General features: G+C 38.0%; 1 protein-coding gene across 2 annotated transcripts in view; it reads right to left on the bottom strand.

The window, feature by feature from the left end:
• plch1 (phospholipase C, eta 1) overlaps positions 1-23,780 on the bottom strand; it is an 87,434-nt gene that overhangs the window by 9,492 nt on the left and 54,162 nt on the right. For both annotated transcript variants that reach the window (XM_077194615.1, XM_077194614.1), the window contains 11 exons: positions 22,653-22,856; positions 22,435-22,555; positions 19,965-20,136; positions 14,000-14,107; positions 9,220-9,381; positions 5,905-5,967; positions 4,578-4,663; positions 3,040-3,137; positions 2,242-2,421; positions 604-711; positions 385-509 (listed from right to left, as the gene is read on the bottom strand). In XM_077194615.1, coding sequence (XP_077050730.1) covers positions 385-509; positions 604-711; positions 2,242-2,421; positions 3,040-3,137; positions 4,578-4,663; positions 5,905-5,967; positions 9,220-9,381; positions 14,000-14,107; positions 19,965-20,136; positions 22,435-22,555; positions 22,653-22,856 — 1,427 coding nt within the window. The remainder of the gene's footprint in view (positions 1-384; positions 510-603; positions 712-2,241; positions 2,422-3,039; positions 3,138-4,577; positions 4,664-5,904; positions 5,968-9,219; positions 9,382-13,999; positions 14,108-19,964; positions 20,137-22,434; positions 22,556-22,652; positions 22,857-23,780) is intronic.

Genomic DNA, 23,780 nt, shown 5'->3' with positions numbered 1-23,780 from the left:
TCAAGCAATGCTGAAGTTAATGCACACTTTTGATTAAGGTGATTAGGGTTTTGATATGTTACATTATACAGATATATTTGACTACAGTGATATTTAACCCGTCCATTATTGCTGTGGAAAGAATCATGCTTTTGGGGTTATTCACGGTCTGTTGAAAGTACATTATTGATGCTTTTACACTTTTAAATGTTTGATGTTTGAAGGGTGAGTAGAATAATGTCATCTCATTGTGACACTTTAAAAAACAACAACGTATCATTGCGTTTATAGAGCGAGCTTTTCGCTGATTGTTTAACGGAAGTAACACCCATAATTTGCGTAAAGCGTCATGTGGCGCAGGAATAAGGTGTATAGAAGATGTACTATCAGAAGAGCCCTGCTTACCTCACCGCGGTCTCCCAGCATTGAATCCGGGGGTTTGGGCAGCTGCTGTCCACTAATGATTTTTATCACCAGCTGTTTCTTGGGATTTGCAGGGAGCGGATCATCATTCAGTGGGTTAAAGGCGCCTGGTACAGATTTTCAGAGAACAGAATACTTGACTTCTGACAATGCATAGTGGTTGTGTATTGATTTAACAGTACTTTGAATGCATTTGCGTACCTTTGCACATCAGGCCGGGTTTGAGCACATACCCACTGCCTCCGTTCTCCATGAACTTGGCTCTGTTCAACTGCATCATACGACCCTCCGTCTGGTAGTTTAAAGCCACTGTGGGTTAGGCAACAGACAAACAATCTTACTCCTTCTTTCCTTTTTACCTCTCCATCCTTCATTCATTTATTCATGATTTTATTCTAGGATATAATTTCATGATTTATTCAGGTGTGTAATGCTAAATAAACTGGATGGCTAACAAACTACGAAGTTTCATCATGGCCTGGTAAACATTTTATTCAATAAACAATCAGGGAGCAGAACTCAGCTGCGGCTCCACAAGTTCCAATTTACTCCTGTTTATTGGACCCTTATGATGGAGTGCACACACACACACACACCCACACTCACACGCACACACACACACCCACACTCACACGCACGCACACATACACGCACGCACACACACGCACGCACACACACACACCCACACTCACACGCACGCACACATACACGCACGCACACCCACACTCACTCACACGCACGCACACACACACACACCCACACTCACACGCACGCACACACACACACACACACACACACACACACACACACACACACACACACACACACACACACACACACACACACACACACACACACACACACACACACACACACACACACACACACACACGCACACCCACCCACACACACACACGCATACACGCACGCACACACGCACACACACGCACGCACGGACACACACACGCACACGCACGCACGCACACACACAATCGCACGCGCGCACACAAACACACGCACACACACACACACAAACTCACACAAACAAAAAAACACACACACAAACACAAACAAACACACTGGTTAATTTCTGATTCTCTTCCTTTCATTCAGCAAGGATGATTGATCCAAAGTGACAGCACAGACATTTATAAAAGATTTCTATTTCAAATAAATACTGTTCTTTTAAACTATTCTATTTTTTAAAAACTTCTATGCATCAAAAAATGGCGAAAGAAATTTATCACAGTTTCCACAAAGATATGAAGTAGCACAACTGTTTTCAACAATATTCAACAAACAATGTTACTGTTTTTACTGTATTTTGCAATCAAAAAAATCCAGCCTTGTTGAGCATAAAAGCCTTTAAATACTGTATATTTGCCAATTTTGAACAAAAATGCTAAACAAATGCACTTTCACTAGTAAGTCTCAGCCTTTTGGACTCTTGCATGTGTGTTTGTCTGTATACAAGCTGTGTCACTCTCTTGTGAAAAGTGCATGTGTGCATTTTCTGAAATGACTATGCACATGCAGAATTGCACGAGTGGGCTAGTGTGTCAATTTGTCTGCACAACCAAGACCCAGATGACATATGCATCAGGGAACATACAGCATTACAGAGATGGCTGCTAAAACACACCGCATGTGCAAATACACACACAATGGGAGGTCAGTAGGTCAACTGGGTCAGACGTGCATTTGTCAATTTAGATATGATGAATATCATGCATGGGCAGTTTTTTTTTAGTTTTTGCATGTATGAATGTTTTTATTTATGTGAATTTATGAGTGTCCATTTATTTGTGTGTGGTCATCTATCTGCATGTCTTTCCTCACCTAGTTGGCAACCCACATTCCAGTACGTTTGTGGGTTAAAGTTGCTGGAGTCGATCCGGTAGGCGGAGGGATAGATCCGAGAGAGCTGTCGTTGGTTAAAAGTCAGGAAGCGCTCGGATCGATGGTGCACCAGGTGCTGAGCTCGAGTCTCACTGAACGACAGAACATTAAAGGGCGATCCTGAGAGAAAAAGTGTGTGAAAGTCTGGGTTAGATGCATTCATATATATATATATATATATATATATATATATATATATATATATATATATATATATATATAAATTAGGGCTGTCAAAATGAATGCGTTAACGCATGCGGTTAATTTTTTTCTGTTTAGGGTAAAGAGTCAAGCGTGTCAGGTCTTTAAGTGACAGCAGCCTAATAAACCTGCTGCTCTCTGTCATAAAGGATAGTCAAAGAACAAAAGAAAAAGAGAAAATTACTCACTGCTCTTGACTGAATAACTTTGTAGCTTTAATAAAGATTAATCTAAATTTAATTTATAATTTATGCAGTGAAGACTGTGAAGTGTTTGATAACTTTATTCAATTTCTGCATATTTCTCATCTGTCAGATCTACCTAAATATCTTAAATCACTGTTAACAAGGTTACGTGGATCAAAAACAACGAAAACAACAACCTTTTGTGCATTTTGACAGAACAAGTAAAAATGTGACAGGGCAGATAGAAAATATTGAGCCCTGATATATTGAAGCGCACAGGTAAATGTGACATTTATTAAATAAATAAATATCAATAAATATAAATAATCTACGGAAAACAAAGATTTCTCACCCTCATCTAAGCACTCCTGAGAGGCCACAGAGTTGGTGAAGACCACCAGATCTGACAGATCTCGACTCAGCTTTATTGTTTTCCTTCTTCTTCCACCTCTAGAGACGGACACAGCAAAATATCACAAGTTTGTGAAACATCTCACTATTAGATGCAATCATTTGCTCCAGGTCAGATGCACAATACATAGACAAGAAATTATTTAATCAGTAAAATACAGGCAATATTTTTGTTTCCATAAAAATAATAAGCAGCACAATGGTTTTAAACATGGAGAATAATCATAAATGTTTCTTGAGCATCAAATCATCATATTAGAGTGATTTCTGAAGGATCATGTGACACTGAAAACTGGAGTAATGATGATGAAAATTCAGCTTTGATCACAGGAATAAATTACATTTTTACAAATATTCACATAAAAAACAGTAATTTTAAGCTGTAATAATATTTCACTGTTTTTACTGTATTTTTTTAATGAACGCAGCTTTGGTGATCATAAGATAAGTCTTTCAAAAACATTTTAAAAATCGTACAGATCCCAAACGTTTGCTCTCAAATAAGATATAAATGAAAGAAAAATTAAAATGAAATGAAAATGTCCTCATGATTATTCAACGCATCTTCAAGCAGCGAGAGGTTTGAGATCCAGATTTAAGCTCACACACTAATAGCTCTCTGTTAAATCAGTCACTTGACTAGGAAATCAGGGGACGATTAAAGATAAGAAAAGCCCCTTGCAGAGCGACAGCTTCATTACAAATGACTTTCCTCACGGTGTTCATGTAACCCATTAAGCATACAAATGATGGCAAACCCTCATTAACATAAGACACTAACAACCCCTTTATGACTGCCGCATTATGGGATGAATCTATGAAGCAGTTGAGCTTGTGTTTATTCCAGTGCATTTCAATGTAAATCTTTTCAGCACAAACATGTCTCCTATGTAAATTAGGCTCATTATAAGTTATAGCAACTAATTCACAAAACTCAGCTTTATTTTCCTATTAATTTGTTAATCTATTTGCCAGGTGGTAAATAATTTTTCTTTTGGGGTGATCTAATTAAATGTCTGTACATGTTCTCTAGCAATCATGGCAGTAGTAATACATTGAATAATGAGGAAATTATATAAATCAAAACTTCCTGATGTTACTGAATGAAATGCCAGGACTGTGAAGCTTTGAGTGTGTTCACGGACTCGATCGACTCCATCTGTGTTTTGATCATCGTTCTGAATCCCATCCAGACGTAGTCTTTGACAAAAACACGATTTTCTCAGTTTTTATATAAAATGTTGCTTTTTTTGTTAATAAAAAATGCATATAATACACTTTTTGTTTAAAAGCAGAGGCTACGTCGTTTCTTTAAATATATTGCATGTTCAGATATTCAGGGGGCATTGAACATTTTGTGAAAATGATCAAAAATGCTAGCGCTGGCTGGCAACTTAAAAAAAAATTCCTTGGGGAAAGGGTTAATAAACGGAAAGTTTGCATCATCCACCAAAAACACAGATAGACAGACAGACAAACCTGTTGAACTGTCCACATGATGACTCCTGCTGCCCGTCATCATCCGCTTCAACACTCTGACATTTCAGCCTTGATTTGGAGTGCCTCTGTGGAGCACACACACACACACACACACACACACACACACACACACACACACACACACACACACACACACACACACACACACACACACACACACACACACACACACACACACACACACACACACACACACACACACACACACACACACACACACACACACAAACGCAGAGCACGCTAAATAACTCCTTTGCATTGGTTGGGAGGAAATGAAATTCCTCCTACACACAACAGAGAGGAACAGAATTATAGCACTGGCCTGTTTTAATGGGCATACAGTACTTGACATAACCACTCGAGTGTTTGTGTGTCAGTGTGTGTGTGTGTGTCAGTGTGTGTGTGTGAGAGACAGAGAGTGTGTGTGTGTGTGTGTGTGTGTGTGTGGCAGGCGTGACTAGTGTCCAAATCATGTAACTTTTTTAGGGCCATGAGGATCCAGGTATAACAGCTTCAGTAATAGACTTAAGGCTCATTACTACAAAATACGAACCTTTGAGACCTCATAAACACACACACAGACACATGTCGAGAGTGTGAGGAAATATAACAAACACATGAGAGACGTGCCTGAACACCGCCTGTAGGAATGACTGATGCGACGAGACACCAAAAATTTAAAGCTGACAACCCTGATTGCATTTTAATAAAGAAATCAATAAAGTGTAGACAGCCCAGTACAATAGCCCACAATCAAACTTATGGAGCAATGAACACAAGCCTTGTTTACTCACTTCATTGATTTGTTATTGAGGTGTTGAATTACACACAGACCACATTCAATATAAGCGATAGAGTTGGGTTCAGAGAGTTTGTATGCAGGGAACGAAATATGAGAATGTCTCTAGAGTTCAGATCTGTCATTATGAATATACACAATCATATATGATCTGGAAGGGACTATCAGATATCAAGTCAACAGGTGTGCTTGATCAATGTATGAATCTTTAAATATAACCTCAGTAAATGTTTGCGTAAAATAAAGAGGCCCAGCGATGAACCTGTGATAACTGATCAGAATCACTGATGCATCTTTATGATCTGATCAATAGTGATTATTCATAAAATTCTTCTGCCTCTGTGGAGCAAAAAGGACACATTTATGTAACATTTGAGAGTGCTGACACACTGAGAGGACAGGATGTAGGATAGCCAGACCTGATTCCACAGCAGAGACAGAGAAGCGAGAGAAAGAAAAGGAAAAGAGAGTGGGAGAAAGACAGAAAAAGACCGTCTTTATTCTGACCTTGTGCTTGAGGTTACTGATGAAGGAGCGGCTCTGGGATTTCTTCATGCCATCTTTGGAGTTCTGGAAGACACACACACACGCACGCACGCATGCACACAGACACGCGCACACACACACACACACACAAAGATGTACACACAAATACAGACACACGCACAGACACACACGCACAGACACACATACACATGCACACAAATACAGACACACACACACACACACACGCATAAAGATGCACACACACACACACACACACACACACACAGACACACACACATGTTGAGTTTTCAAGTTTTATGTGGATTTTTACATAAACATAATGATTTTTATTTTGTACAAACATACAATAGCCTTGTGTGAGGAACGAGAAGATATCCAGTGGTCACTGTGTCTATTTTCACAACACGCAAACGAGCCATGTGATCATTAAAAAAAATAATTGTTGGGCCACCGATGCAAGAAAATAAATGGTTTGGAATGACATGAGGGTTAGTAAACGATGTTATATTTCACATGTTGTGATTAAAATGTTCCTTTAAAATGCATTTAATTCTAACTCAAACAGTCGAGTGTAAAAATCTATTCAAATGAGTTTTTGCGTCACGCATTGACAGAGAGAAATTTTCACATGCAGTGATGCATAAAATTAGTGCAACAGTAACTTAAAATCAACTCCAGACAGAGCATTCACTCAACAGGTCTGTTTTTTACCATATTTATTATGCAGGAACACTGAAGGGGAGAGAAAATCCCTCTGTGCTTTACAAACGGCTCATCAAAATGAATGTTTAGAGAGTGCAAAGTCTAATAATAGGGCAAGAGGAGAGGCAGAACGAATGTTAATTAAGGGATGCTCCATGTCTTTTTCTGGATTGCAAGACAAATGTGTGTGTCCTGATTAGGTATTCCAATTCTTTTCACTTTTTTCTTTCTTTAGAACTGCCTTTAATAGTCCAGGATGAGATGGGTTGGTATTTTATTGTTTTTAAGAACAACCTCATGCATCATTACATCTTTACACAGGATTTGGAGGCGACACAGACTCCGGAATGCTAAGAACAGACTCCGGAACACTAAGAACAGCCTCGGGAATGCTAAGAACGGACTCGGGAATGCTAAGAACAGACTCGGGAACGCTAAGAACAGACTCGGGAATGCTAAGAACAGACTCGGGAATGCTAAGAACAGACTCAGGAACGCTAAGAACAGACTCGGGAATGCTAAGAACAGACTCGGGAACGCTAAGAACAGACTCGGGAACGCTAAGAACAGACTCGGGAACGCTAGGAACAGAATCAGGAAAACTAAGAACAGACTTGAGAATGTTAATAACAGACTCGGGAATGCTAAGAACAGACTCGGGAATGCTAAGAACCGACTCGGGAACGCTAAGAACAGACTCGGGAATGCTAAGAACAGACTCGGGAATGCTAAGAACAGACTCGGGAATGCTAAGAACAGACTCGGGAATGTTAAGAACAGACTCGGGAACGCTAAGAACAGACTCGGGAACGCTAAGAACAGACTCGGGAACACTAAGAACAGACTCGGGAACGCTAAGAACAGACTCGGGAACGCTAGGAACAGAATCGGGAAAACTAAGAACAGACTTGAGAATGTTAATAACAGACTCGGGAATGCTAAGAACCGACTCGGGAACGCTAAGAACAGACTCGGGAATGCTAAGAACAGACTCGGGAACAAAGAACAGACTCGGGAACGCTAGGAACAGAATCGGGAAAACTAAGAACAGACTCGGGAATGCTAAGAACAGACTCGGGAACAAAGAACAGACTCGGGAACGCTAGGAACAGAATCGGGAAAACTAAGAACAGACTTGAGAATGTTAATAACAGATTCGGGAATTTTAAGAACAGACTCAACAGACTCGGGAGTGCTAAGAAAAGACTCGGGAACGCTAAGGACAGACTTGAGAATGTAAGAAAAGACTCTGGAATGCTAAGAACAGACTCAGGAATGCTAAGAACAGACTCGGGAAAGCTTAGAACACAAGAGGGAACGCTAAAAAAGACTTGGGACTGCTAAGAACAGACTCGGGAACGCTAAGAACAGACTCGGAAACGCTAAGAACAGCCTCAGGAACACTAAGAACAGACTCTGGAACACTAAGAACAGACCCGGGAATGCTAAGAACAGACTCGGGAACGCTAAGAAAAGAATCGGGAAAACTAAGAACGGACTTGAGAATATTAAGAACAGACTCGGGAATGCTAAGAACAGACTCAGAACAGACTCGGGAGTGCTAAGAAAAGACTCGGGAACGCTAAGAACAGACTCGGGAAAGCTTAGAACAGACTCTGGAATGCTAAGAACAGAAGACAGAACGCTAAAATAGACTTGGGAATGCTAAGAACAGACTCGGGAACGCTAAGAACAGACTCGGAAACGCTAAGAACAGCCTCAGGAACGCTAAGAACAGCCTCAGGAACACTAAGAACAGCCTCAGGAACACTAAGAACAGACTCAGGAACGCTAAGAACAGACTCGGGAACGCTAAGAACAGACTCGGGAACGCTAAAAACAGCCTCAGGAACACTAAGAACAGACTCGGGAACGCTAAGAACAGACTCGGGAACGCTAAGAACAGACTCGGGAACGCTAAGAACAGACACGGGAACGCTAAGAACAGACTCAGGAACACTAAGAACAGACTCAGGAACGCTAAGAACAGACTCGGGAACGCTAAGAACAGACTCGGAACGCTAAGAACAGACTTGGGAATGCTAAGAACAGACTTGGGAACGCTAAGAACAGACTTGGGAACGCTAAGAACAGACTCGGGAACGCTAAAAAAGACTCGGAAACGCTAAGAACAGACTCGGGAATGCTAAGAACAGACTCGGGAATGCTAAGAACAGACTCGGGAATACTAAGAACAGACTTGGTAATGCTAGGAACAGACTCAGAACAGACTTGGGAACGCTAAGAACCGACTCGGGAGTGCTAAGAACAGACTCAGGTACGCTAAGAACAGACTCGGGAATGCTAAAAACAGACTCAGGAATGCTAAGAACAGACTCGGGAATGCTAAGAATAGACTCGGGAATGCTAAGAACGGACTCGGGAACGCTTAGAACAGACTCAGAACAGACTCGGGAACGCTAAGAACAGACTCGGGAATGCTAAGAACGGACTCGGAAATGCTAAGAACCGACTCGGGAACGCTCAGAACAGAATCGGGAATGCTAAGAACAGACTTGAGAACATTAAGAACAGACTTGGAAACGCTAAGAACAGACTCGGGAACGCTAAGAACAGACTCGGGAACGCTAAGAGCAGACTCGGGAACGCTACCTTGCGCAGGTTTCTCTGGAGACCCTCGTGTGTGGCGCGGAGCAGCGCTCGGATGGAGAAACTGTCTGTGTCTTCTTTGTCACCGATCTGAGACTCTTTCATCAGAGAGTCGAGCTTCTTCCTGATGTGCGACTCCACCTGGTGCTGACTGGGCCCGTTAGACTGAAATGAATCAAATCAAAATTCATTATAAAGCACAATAAAAACAAAAGTAATTGACCACTGAGCTGTCAAACTAAAATAAACATAAAAAGAAACATAAGCAATAAAGACTGCAATGCAATGTAATAAAAAAAAGGAGTACATAATAACAACATAAATGATAAAAACTCTAGGAACAGTTATATGAATGGGAGAAAAGATGGGTTTTTAACTTAGATTGAAATTCAGATTCTGATGAAACTAATCTGAAGGAAACTGGAAGACTATTCCACAGTTTTGGCCCAACAACAGAAAAAGCATGGTCGCCTCTCAACTTTAATCTCGGGACCATCAACAATCTTTGTTCAGAAGACCTCAGAGATCTAACAAATGTATTTGGATGTATTTATTTAAAAGTTCATAGAGATATTTATTAGCTGATCTGGTCAGAGCCTTAAAAACAAAAAGTAAAATTTTAAAATCAATTCTGTAAGGGACCGGCGGCCAATGCAAAGATCATAATACAAGGGTAATATGATCAAACTTCCGGGTGCCAGCCAGGAGTCTGGCAGATGCATTTTGAACCATCTAAAGTTGATTTATATTAGATTGACTTATTCCAATATAAAGAGAGTTACAATAACCAAACGAGGTGACACAAATGCATGGATCACTCTCTCAAACCCTGAAAAGGATAAAAAGCTCTTAGCTTTAGATAGCAATCTTGAAATAAAGGAAGGTGCTGTGTCAAAATGTGCAGCTCATAAGTCGTCTACATAAATATTCTTAGAAGAAAGTAGCGCCCATTATTTCTAAGACCATTTACACTGCAAACTGAAGATATATACTGCCTTAATAAAGTCAGTTTTACCAAATAGAAAGTATATCCTGCATCAAGGCTGATACAGACATCTTTTTTCAAATTATTAGTGAATAACTCACTCCATTATTTTAAGGCTCTGTGGAATACTTGATTCTGATTGGTCAATGGAGCGGTTTGTTATTCCCGGATAACAACCTGTAAAAACTGATAACAGGCTCATCCTGTCAGCGCTATGTTAGGAATGTTTTTTCTTCATGGAAGTTTTGCATTTGGTAAGCTTATAAAATATTAAAACATAAATCAATATTTTGTGAACTTGTTACATACAAATGCAGCTGCTGCCATTTTGCAGCAAGTGTTATGTACACTGTAATGGATTATAAGATAACAAACAGGTGCGATTTTAAAACAGTTTAATCTCAAATCAATCAAATCAAATCAATCTCTTATCCACATAATTATTTATTAAATTATTGTTTAAATTATTGTTAAATTTTTTGTCATGCTTTAAATATATTTAGGTACAATAACACATTTGTAATATCAAATTTTAATATCAAATTAATATCGAATAACACACCACAGTTAAAATTATAATCAAGTACTTCACATGGGCTTTATTGGTTAGTCAACACATTAAAATAGAAATTACAATTAATTACAGTAAATGCTTTTCAGTGCATTGTGCTTTGCTACTACACTTTATTCATATTACAAAGACAACAGAAGTAATTATGAAATTACATATAAAAGATGTACTACTTAAGTGGTTCACAAAAAGCATAGATTAGATGTTTAATATTAGTTTAAACTCTAATCCATTTGCCATTAAAAGATTATTTCACTAGGTCCGCGTTGAAGTCCACTATAGAGAGAAAAATCCCGGAATGCTTTCCTCAAAAACCTTATTTTGTTTTCGACTGAAGAAAGAAAGTCATAAATATCATGGAAGACGTCGGGGGAGTTAATTATCAGGGAATTTTTATTCTGGAGTGAACTAATCCCTTAAATGGAAATTAACCTGCAATTAAGTGTCCGATTACAATCAGTTCATACTTATATCCATTTAAAGTATTCATTTCCATAGTAAGTACTTTTTTTTAAAGTATGCTAAAGTGTACTTGCAGTGTGAATTCTGTAATTTTAATATGGTACCAAAACAAACGTGCGCAGTGAAAGGCCGGAGTGATGTTTGTTCTCTCTCTCTTCACTTCAATGGCTATTCATGAGTCATTTTATAAAAAATCAAAGCCTGGCATACTGATCTGAGAGAGCAATAAAGGGTTCAAAGTGTTCAAATTATGCAATTTTTTTTTGTTTTTATTTGATTTCTGTCACTTAAAAAAAAAAAGGGTAAATGGCTTTAAAATCTCTCGGCCATAATGAGTGTAAATTTACAACATCGCCAGCGTGTTTCTAGTATTTCCTGACATGTTTAAGTAGGCATGTAATGAGATGAAGGATAGAAACCTTTAACTGGCTCCCAGCAATGACTTGTCTGAGTGGATCATTAAACATTAATTACTCCTGACAAAACAACAGGAATATTTTGCAAGGGTACATTAAAATGCTATTAAAGCATTCTTCATTCAAGATCAACAAAAAATACTTAACAAGGAAACCACTTTATTGTTGATAAATGAGTCTGGGAAAAAAAAAAGTTAAATATTGATTTCAGCATCAGAAACGGTGGGCAGTCTGACTGTAACGGAGGCAGCGCTGCTGGAAGGGTCTCTTGGCAAATGGCCTTGTTGTTGCATATAAGAGGTGTTTCCACAAAAACAGCAGCTCACCAGGGGTTTGGCCTGCGATTGATCGGCTTTTAGAGACTCACGGTGAGCCAGAATGGTGTGAGGAGGAAGCCAGATAAATACTGGCTCCATCAAACGTGAGAGGTTTTCAAAAGAGGTGGAGAGGGGGTGATAAAGCGTGAAAAGACTTAACAGCTTGAGTAGTGGAAAAGCAAAATGATCTTATTGGTAATTCTGATTAAGTATTTGCACACATTGCACAGACGGCATAGACGTGTTTAGTTATTCACTCTCGATTTTGCAACACATATGCGGTGGCCTATAGAGCGTAAAATGAGGGGGAAAAACATGAGAGGATTTTTTTATCTATCATCCCACTAACTTCCATCATTACTTACAGTTCTTTAGTGTTGAGCATAGCTTATGCTCTCATAAACTGCTGATTTTTAGAAGGCAGCTGTCTGACTCTGAGATGCGAACATGGTTTGTGTAACATTAACAACACATTATTAGCTGTTTGATAATGTAGTCAAGCCAAAGGCTAATCATAGCAATTACTGTTGTGTCCGACGTTGTAGACAGCGATTCATAAAACTCATTAAATTTCTGATACATTGACTTCTAGGGGAGCCTGTATAATTCGCTCTTCCTCTTCTTCTTCCTCTTCAAACGTATATGGCTGAATTAATTCAGTATTTCCACTTGCCATTGTGTTTACTACAGCTGACTTAGGTAATCCGAGCTGGTGTGATTGAGTGGAGGCGGAGACTAATTTGCATATTCATTAGTCTGAGTATACTAAATGGAATTCTGGAAAAAATCTAAATTCTAAATTGGAATTCTAAGTGGCCTGGATATGATGCTTACATACTGTAGTGTAACATATGTGTCAAGATACGTATATGTACTGATCGTGAGGTAGCCAACAATACCCAGCCATTATACATAGTTTTCGTGGTCATATGTAATATTTCCCACTTCAAGATTTGAGTATTGATGAATGGTTACAATAATGTTTATTATTTAAATGTAGTTTTTTACAATAAACTTAAGCTTTTTTAACTTTGTTTTGTTTTCCTTTATATTGTTGCATGCTTTCACTTCTTTGCCACAAAGAAGTACACAAATCCTTGATTTATTTGCACAAAAACTACTAGCCAGACAGTGAACTTTAATGTGTCAGAACTTACAGATAGTTTATTGTGCTTTATTGTTTATTTTTTGTATTTTGATTAATCCTTGTGTATATGTATATACACGTTAAAATTTGTTACTGTCACAAATTATTTAATAAAGTTATGAAGTTGTTTTTAATGTTTTTTCTGCAGTAAATTCAAGTATAATTAAATGTTGCCGTTGAACTCATCCGTGTTCATGTACTTGTGTAAAGTATGTTTCTGTCATAAAGTTTATAAAGCATTTTAAGTACATGCAACTTTAGAGAAGCTCAAATGTTTTACCTATAGAACACTGAATTTATAATGAGAAAGAATAAGAAGCTGATTTTGTAGTATTTCTATTAAATAAGAGCAATTATGCAATATTTACCACAGTTAACTCATTATACCAGTTTAATTTCTGGTCTGTTGTACTCATTGAACTTAGAAGATAATATCAGTCATACATATGATTTTTTTTTCATATATATATATATAACTTGAACAGTTTTCTCCATCATTTAATAATGAATAACAGTCCCGCTATGAATAACTGTCGCCTTTTTCGCCTTTGTCGCCATTGGCTCTTGGCTTGCTTAGTTGGGGACATTTAATTTTATATTTAACAATATTATCACAACATTATTTTCTGTTTATCTCTGTAAAGCTGCTTTGAAACAATCTGCATTGTAAAAAGGGCTATATAAATAGAGGTGACTTGACTTGTCTATGGGATCATGTCGGACCCTAAAGTTACGCAAAAGGTTTTAGTTTCGTGATCCATACGTTTCAGTGCCTGTCCAGATGTACAGAAATGTACCGTTGTAGTACACAAATTATTGAAATGTCTCTGCTGAGTGTGCATGTGTGTTAAGTGATCAATCCTAATCAGTGTGTCATAGTCTTACCATGCTATTGTTCATCTTGAAGTCATCTTCAATCTCGTCAGCACTGTCATCGTCAGACACCTCGCCCTCTTCAGCGTCTGCAGACAGGTACAGAGGAAGACGCTTCCCCTGCAGAACAAAAAAAGGAGCAATGAATGCTTCCATAGTTCTGACTTGTCAGCAAACAACCCAATATTGAGTGTTAGATAGTGTTTCACCTCTGTTTAAACTATCGACAGACCTTACAGCCTGTGTGTGTTGACACAGCACCTCAGATATTGATACTGGAACTGATTCCATACTAATGGCTCTTGGCCACAGGCGAATGATAAGTGTAGTATGAAACACCAGGGCTATTTTCTTTTTTAGGAAGACTGCAATTTAATGTTTTCTCGGTTTGCGTTAATAACCCTGTTGTTTCATTCCCAATAAGATACTTATCTACTTACTTAAACTTGATATTCACTTGTTATTCAGACAACAGAGGACCCACATTTGAGAGGAACCCACAGTATCTAGACCTGAGGATAACCAGTGTCCTAGGCACTTTTTACAACAGGTGTTAAGATGAGTTTTGGTTGATTGGATAACAAGTGGACGACGCTAAATACAGGTGTAAACAGGGTCTAAAACATATGAAGCTTGACAACTTTCGTCGAAAACACATTCTACTGGATTGCTTTGGTAGTGTAAACGCTCACGTGTTCGAACAGCCTCAAAAGACGCCTACTCTCTACTGATCTAAGGCCCAAACATTATGGGAAGCGCTCTAGCCGGACGGGATTTAAACTTTCTCAGCTGGACATCCAAGTTTGGTTTGAAGACGAAAAACATACCGAGCACAATGTTCTCTCACCATTCCTGATTTCTAACACACACTCACAGCGCTCGGCTGGTCTTTTGCAGTGTCAGAGCAGAAACTAAAGCTGATTATGATTACCAAACCTGCAGAAATTAAAAATGAATAAATAAACAAATAAATATGCAAATAAATGTAAAAATAAATAAATGAATATTTAATACTTTTATTTCCTTATTTATGTATAATTATATATTTTTACACATTTATTTATTTTTTCATGTATATATTTATGCATTTATTTATTTTCAATTTTATTTATTTTCACACTTATTTAAGTATATATGTATTTATGTCTACATTTATTTATTTTTACATTTATTTATACAGATTTAGTTGCAAATTACAATAAATAACAGCAAAGTCTCAAATCATATTTACAACCATGAAAAGCAAGGAAGAGAAAATAAATAAATAAATTAAAAATATTATAATTTGAATAATTGAAAGAAAAACATTTAAATAGCAAAGTAAGTTATTGCAAGGGGTATTTATAATAATATTTATTTATAATAAATGTATAAATAAATAAATAAATGCAGACATAAATACATATATACATAAATAAATGTGAAAATAAATAAAATTGAAAATAAATAAATGCATAAATAAATGTTTATTTATTTATTTTTACATTTATTCACATTTATTTATTTATTCAATTATTTATTCATTTTTAATTTCTGCAGGTTTGGTCCTCCATAGCTGATGCTCTCCGTGTTTTCTATCGTCTCCAGTTGCGTTCATATGTAAATTGCATGAGCTTATTTCATCAATTAGATCGAAAGACCCATAGACCCCTCAAAGAAATCAGTGGTTGAAAGTGGACAAAAGAGACGGATTAAAACACCAGGAATGAACAGGAATGTGTCTCGCTCGTCTACTTGTGATCCGATCGACCAAAACGCATCTTAACACCAGGTGTAAACAGGGCCTGAGACACTTCAGAGCATTGAAACCTGTTTAAGGGTCATTAGGCCTAAAACTCGAAGCACAAACCCTTGTCTCCTCCTAGTCGGTCAGTCTCTCTCACAAATGCATTTGTGTGAGGGCTAGTGGGAAATAAGAGTCGCCGGTGAAAGGACAAGACGGAGGGAAAATCAATTCCATGCTTTTGACCTACAGAGTTGGCAGGAACACAGCTTGGCGGAGGGAGCTGACATTGTGACATGTTTAAGTGTATGTGTGTGTGTGTGTTATCGAAAGAGACCCGAGTTGGAGTGCGGGGATTTACTCAAGTGTGCTCCAATCACAAAGAGTCCCTGCTGGGTTTGAGAGTCTGCCGTAACTGTTTGCTCAACTAGGAGTGTCCTGTAGAGTCGCAGGCTGGCAGTGCCATCTGTCTTGACCTGTTTTACTAATGCCAAGATCCTCGCTGGCGCAATGACGTCCGTAATTACAAAGCAATACTCTCTTCTCATCTGACTGACCACCTGTCATCCCATGAAAAATAGTAATAAATAAATAGTTTAGCCAAAATGAATTCTGTCAACAGTTACTACTGTAAAACTGTTCCAACTCAGGGGTTTTCAATGTCTAAAAACAACAAAAAGCACCATTAAAAAAGTCCACATAATTGTCTTCTCAAGCCAAATATGAGCTTTGTGTGAGGAAAAGACTAAAGTGTAAATCTTTATTCATGTGCATATTCAACTTTACAGACACATTTGATGTTACAAATGTCATAACTTGATGCGACAAGTTTGAAAATGCCCATGTGTGAAAGATTTTCAGTGAACTCATAGAGACAGTCCACATTATACTTTTAATCTACGGAAAAGAGCAGCTAGGACATTCTTCAAAATATCTTAATTTATGATCCACATAGGAAAGTTGAAAATTACATGATGGAATCTCTCTTTTCCATTTTAGATGAAATCCTACGTTTGCTGGAGCTCAAAATGAGAAGAAAGTATCACATTTAATCATGTCTGGATGATTCTCTACACTTTAAAAAAAAGGATGAAAAAAAAGGATGGTTATTTAAAACTTCCTTACACAAAGTAACAGTTAGAACCATATCTTCCAAAAGAACCATTTTAGCATCAGATGTGGTTCTAAATAGACCTGTTGTTAGAGTTTAAGGTTCTTATTCCCACTTTTTTTGTTATTTTTTTAATCTGTAACTGCCAAAAAAAAGCCTTTTAGAGTCACCTCATTATTGACTTTCCGAGAGAACAATCATCCAAATGTCAAAACACCCTCAACAGGTTTATGATATCCTTCTTAAAGTGTCTATAATCCTATCTTTCAGTTGAATATACTTCTCTCTTCTTCTCCACTAAGCACATAAATTACAGATATATTGAATTTTGGATCCATATTATCAGTGTTTATTGTGACTTTTTATCCCTTTTTCCTTTTAACATTGTGAAGGGCTCACATACTGTCCATTCACAGTGGCTACATTTGGCCATCATAAACATAATTGCTTAAACATAAACAAACGGAAAAGATGCACTGTGATTTCAAACTCAACTGTGTAATTCTACCCCACAATTCTAATACTCAATTACACCAAAATACACACATAATTATTGACATTATAGAGGACAGTGAAGATAATTCTGTATGTGTGTGTGTGTGTGTGTCTTTCTCAACTCACTAGACTATGACATCCAAGCCCCACTCCTTCACCTCTCCATTAGCAGCTTAACTTCTACCCCTTAAATACCCTATCTCTTTCTAACTAACACTCATTCTCCTTTCACACGTTCAGACTGTCCTCGTTCATCTCCATTTTTGGAGATCATTGGCTGGTCTTTCAGTACCAGCTATTAAATGAACCAACCACCATAGAAATGTGTATTTGTCAAACTTCCAACAAGTCTGTCTGACTGATACCTAAATCTGTCTATGAAGTGCAGATGTGGCATAAAAACGTCCATTTTCAGTTTCTCATTTCCTAATGGCATTTCAGCAATGTACCGAAGCTATATTGTTAAAATTTTTAGAAGAAGTGACTTCTGAATCAGTTAAACTTGACTGAAAACGTAATCTTAAAAGGACAGTTCACCCTAAAAATGAACATTAACGGACAAGTTCGGTATTTTACACTTAAAGCCCTGTTTTAAGATCGTTTCTGATGAAATAGAGCGGTTAAGATTAAAATTTGGACAAATGCTGCTTGTCCCGAGAATTTTAGGTTTCTGTGGTAGAAAAAAATCGCTGCAAAAGATGCTTTCCAACAGGTGTTTTACCATTCGTTGTAAAACTGTGGACCTATTCTTCCAAACGCCTCACAACCGGACATTCTTCCGTTGAGAGCTTGTATAATAGACACTCCAGCCCAGTTGGTGGCGATAGTGCACCTTTGTGACCAATTGCATTTCAATGAATCGGTGCAGCTGCAGCTCAAACTCTGCCTTTCTTTGCAGGAATTCCTCTTCTGAATATTCAGGCCCAAACCTGTAACCCTGTCCATCAAAATCGATCTCAAAACCATCATCGTCCCATACAAATGTCTCGGAATCCATTTCCAAGTTGACACGGATAGCTTTGATCTTTTAAAAAGGTTTTGATAGCGTAGCCTACGATACCGCGACTGCATAACTACAGAAAGAATACAAACAACCCCATTTCCGTCTCCGGCGGCGGAGTAATACCGTACCTCACAGAACATCCAATACAAGTCAATAGAGTTGGACAAAAACTACGATAAAACACCTGTTGGAAAGCATCTTTTGCAGCGATTTTTGTGTGAGCATATCAGTGAACACCCCAGACCACTCGGTGAGTTTCACGTCTTTATAAACTAAAGTTTAATGCGTTTTATGAATGTTATGAAACCATAGTGGAGGTGGGGGGGTGCTAACACCGATACCTAAAATCCTCGGGACAGCAGCATTTGTCCAAATTTTTATCTTAACCGCTCTATTTCATCAGAAACGATCTTAAAACAGGGCTTTAATTGTAAAATACCGAACTTGTCCTTTGAGACATAATTTACTCAGTCTGGTGTTGTTCTAATGCCGTATGCTCTTCTTTCTTTTTCGGACTCTTTCTATCATATACCCCTAAAACACTTGGAATATACGACATGTGTCTCATGGGATCATTCTGTGATACTTTAGCAGCTTTTTTAAGAGCTTGATGCTGGTCGTTATTCACTGCCATTATATGGACAAACGCTAGAGATGCACCGATTACAATTTTCTAGTTTGACCTGCCGATACCGATTTTAGCCGATTCCGATTTCATTTTTTCTAACCACTTTACAGCACACACAAATATTTATTTTCTCTCTTCTCTTTAGTAGAACATTTTACATTTTGCATAGAACAATTTTTGAACAGTAATCGCTATAAAATAGAACTATATAAATTACTCCTGGTGTGGGAAATTCACACACATCTAAAGTGCAGTGTTACGGAAGAACCATTTACTTCTTTTCACATCTAATATCCAACTAAAAAAATTTTTTCATTTCAAAAAGAAAATTCATTTTATTTTCTGACATAGCCTACTCCAGTTCTTGTTAAAACACACCAGACAGGCAAATTCTGTGCATTTTAGGAACTTTTTGTGTGAAATCATATTTATTTTGTCCATTAAAGTGTGCTTTCACTTTAATTGAGCGACGCTCACGCACTGCTCCTGCTCTCGGTGCGAATGCACTCATTGATTAACATGCACGACGAAAAAAATACATGCTGAAAAAAATACGTGCTGCTCATGTGCTGCATACGTCCTACATGTGCGTTCCGTGTGCACGTGTGATGCTGATGTTGTGCGATGTTATTCATTCGGCGCCCAAGTGCATTTGACCGGCAAAAAATCGGCATATGTCAGACTGACCGGCCGGTCGCCGTCAAGGCCGATCACGTGAAAATCAGCCAATCCCGGTCACCAGCCGATCAATTGGTGCATTTCTAACGAGCGCGAGATGAAACATTTTTCAAGAATTCTCCTTTTGTAGTCCATAAAAGAAAAAAATGCACATGGCATTAGAACAACACCAGGGTGGGTAAATTATGACTTAATTTTCATTTTAGGGTGAACTGTCCCTTTAAGTTAATTTTTGACAGCCCGACTATACTGGTTCATAAGTAAGACCAGCATCAAAACAAAACTAGCCTTATCCAGTGAGGACATTTAGGAGGGTGCTTTCGTTTCACACCATCATACCTTTAAGAGTATCTTTCCTTTCAGGCTGTTTGGGCTGGGGATCTGCTTGGGGTCTTTGTTCAGGGCCTCCCCCACGTCCAGCTTGTCTCCGAAGATCTCCTTTAGGTGCTGAGCGATCTTCTTCTGCTGCTGAATGCTGCAGTGATTCTCTATGGACAGGATCACGGGGAACCTGACGCAGCAGGAGACAGTAGAGAGAACGGATGAGGGTGACAGTAATCATGAACCAGGAACAGAAACAACAGTCAGCATCTGCTCCCTTCCTCTGACATGAACCTTTTATCTGTGTTTCTTTCATCTTCACTGTCATCTTCTGTCTCTCTCTTCACTTCTCACTATTTCCTTTTTCCTGTCCGTCTCTCTTTCTCCTTTCCTTCCCTTGCCGTCTTTCTGTTCTGTTTACTTCATTTATGATCTGCATACTCAAAAGAAATTCACACTTAACTTTGGTCGCTATTGAAACTTGTTTCCGCCACAGAATAAAACATTTCAAAAGAAAATTGCGACTTTTTATCTCACAATTGCGAGTTTACATCTCGCAACTCTGGCTTTATTTCTCAGAATTGCGAGATATAAAGTCATAATTGCGAGATATAAAGTCATAATTGCGTGATATAAAGTCATAATTGCGAGATATAAAGTCATAATTGCGAGATATAAAGTCATAATTGCGTGATATAAAGTCATAATTGCGAGATATAAAGTCAAAATTGTGTGATATAAAGTCATAATTGCGAGATATAAAGTCAAAATTGTGTGATATAAAGTCATAATTGCGAGATATAAAGTCATAATTGCGTGATATAAAGTCGCAATTGCGTCATATAAACTAGAGAAATAAACTTGCAATTCTGATTTTTTTTCTTGCAATTATAAAAACTCACAATTGCGAGTTATAAAGTCCAATTCTAAGGCAAGAAAAGACTGAAATAGTTTATAACACGCAATTGCGACTTTATATCACGCAAATCTGAGATAAAACGTCAGAATTGTGAGATAAAAAGTTGTAATTACCTTTTATATTTTTTATTCAGTGGCGGAGACAAGCTTCCATACTATTCTCACTCATAGTCTAAGATCTCAACATTGCATATTCTATTCACATTTCTCCAACGAGGTGTTTCCAAAAGCCTGTGAGAAAACACATTTTACTGAGCAAAAATATAAAAATGATTCTGTGCTCTTTGAAAATCGCTGGATTAGATTCAGACAAGCTACACCTGAATGTCAGGTCTGTCTGGGAATCAGGGAAACCCTCTGGGTTTAAAAAGCCTCACACTCAAATACGCACATACACATGCATGAAAAAAACAAGAGATTCAGAAAGATTGAAATGGAAAGATTAAAAAGATGCGCTGTGGGGCTACAGTGATATGAATACTGTCTCAACAGGGATCATGAGATATGGTGAGTGTAATTTGCATGTGATATGCATGTGCTAAATGCTCATTTGCTCCATCATGGTGAGGCATTAGCTGAAACAGGTGGCTGTTTAATGATAAACACCATTAAAGAGACAGACAGGTAGTTTTCTAGGAGCGTTCAGGCAGTGGAGCAAAAAGCCCTCTCCTATTATTACTGTACTTATCCTCACGGTGAAAAACAAAACAATTTTCCACAACAAATTAAATATAATGTTTATGTCATGCAACTCACTGGGTGCAGTATCTGATCATCGTAAGATGAAGAGAAGCAAACACAAGGTCTGCAGGCCAATCTAAATTGTTTTGGAGATAACAGACTATCACATTTGAAAATAGAAAGCGGTCTAACACAAATAAAATTCCCTTGTGAAGCTGATTACTGAAATATGAATACATTTTTGAGGTGGCACTCAGCAATTCCTATTATATTATGGATTATATTACTATTTTTATGGAATACTAACACACTGCTTACAGCACATTATATACTATATATAAAAATATTATGTGAGACAATATGCATTATGTGACCAAGTTGCATGTTTCATTCAGTGAAACATAAATCTATTAATATTTTAAATTAAATTAAGTAATTAATAAATAAATAATACATTTTTTTTTTTTTTTTAAACTTTCATTTAATTTGAATAAAGTAATGACTTTTTGGAGTTTAACAACAATCATTCTCATTTTATAGGTGTGTTTGCCAACTATAATTTATTTTTTAAACCATTAATAGCAATCATCAAAATAAAGGGACTGGTATTGGGCATGCGATGTCCATGATGACTAACATTTTACCCTTTTGTAAAATAAAACTGTTTTTCTAGGCCACTGATATCACAGTGTGTGTATCTCATGTGATGCATCAAATACTTGTTCCTTTCTTTAAGCATAAAGAACATTTAAAAAGAGAACATTGGTTGTTTTAAATGAGCTATAAATGTCTTTACTGTGCCCACAAGTGATGCTTTTAAAGCTTTGAAGAAAATGATTTTAAGCAACGACTGATCATAAAGGACAGAAGGAACACTGGAAATACGCACTCATTGTTTACAAAGGCGTATTTGTTGATGGTCTCAATGACAGATTTAAAGGTGATCTTGGAGGTCAGAGTGTAACCGTGTTGAACCATAGGCTCCCCGTCTGGACCGTCCCAACAGTCCACTGTAACACAGAGCAGGGTCACAAACAGGGCTCAAAAACGCAAAACGTGTTTTTTTTTACAACCATGGACACATCGATATCCTCAGGTTTCTCTCACCCTCCACACAGCGGCAGCCGGCCTGCAGGACCCACGCGTACATGTCCGTCTTGGAGTGGGACAGTAACTGGTCTCCAGTCAGATAGGTGTTGTGGGACGAGGCTATGAAATAGTTACACAGAGGCTGATCCATGTCTTGGTTGATCTCGTTGTGTTGAGGGTTGAACACGTCACAGACTGGGCTCCGCATGTAGTTGGTGAACCCTGAATGGTGGAAGCAGATAGAACAGCTGTATATCATATCATCTTTGAGCTAATATAAACAAATACAAAAGAAAAATACAAGCAACACTTTTTAAATTGTGTGATTGGTGCACCGCTAAAATATGGGGACATCATGTAAAATACTATGAAATAACACGGACAAAAAGAGAGATGGCAAATTTGCAGGAGTGCAACAATTGCAGGGATCAATTCAGTGACTTTTTAAAGGCTTGAATAGATAGATAGATAGATAGATAGATAGATAGATAGATAGATAGATAGATAGATAGATAGATAGATAGATAGATAGATAGATAGATAGATAGATAGATAGATAGATAGATAGATAGATAGATAGATAAAGATAGACAGATCTTTTCTCTTTAGTTTTCTCTTTTACACAGATGTCTGTTGGACTATTAAAGGGTCACACAGCAGCAGCAGGTCATCAGTTCCATCAGCTTTACTCTAGTAGGAAGTCAATCTGAACTGAGCCTGTGTGTGTGTGTGTGTGTGTGTGTGTGCGTGTGTGTGTGTGTGTCTGTGTGTGTGTGTTATTGAGCTTAAGGGAAGAGAGGGTGGCCAGTGTTCAGACAGAGCTCACGGACCCAGAACATAAAGCCCCAGTAAGACAAGATGAAGTTTCAGGACACACACACACACGCACGCACGCACGCACGCACGCACGCACACACACACACACACATTAATTTTTGATCCATTCAAAGTACTGCACAACAGGTTTACAGCTTAAATTAAAACATGTATGACATTATTTTTGATATTGTGTGATATTCCTTAAAAGTTTAAAAAACTGTATTATTATTGTTATTATTACACTCCGAAAATTTTCAGCTGAAACTGCTATTTTCTGTCTTGGGCCGAAATCAGTGACCGAATATATTTAGCGCTTCTCCGATGGCA

Source organism: Siphateles boraxobius, unplaced genomic scaffold (genome assembly GCF_051911475.1).
Source record: "Siphateles boraxobius isolate OS27281-9 unplaced genomic scaffold, OSU_SipBor_1 32, whole genome shotgun sequence".
NCBI classification, from domain to species: domain Eukaryota; kingdom Metazoa; phylum Chordata; class Actinopteri; order Cypriniformes; family Leuciscidae; genus Siphateles; species Siphateles boraxobius.
This window is presented reverse-complemented; position numbering and strand designations above follow the sequence as displayed.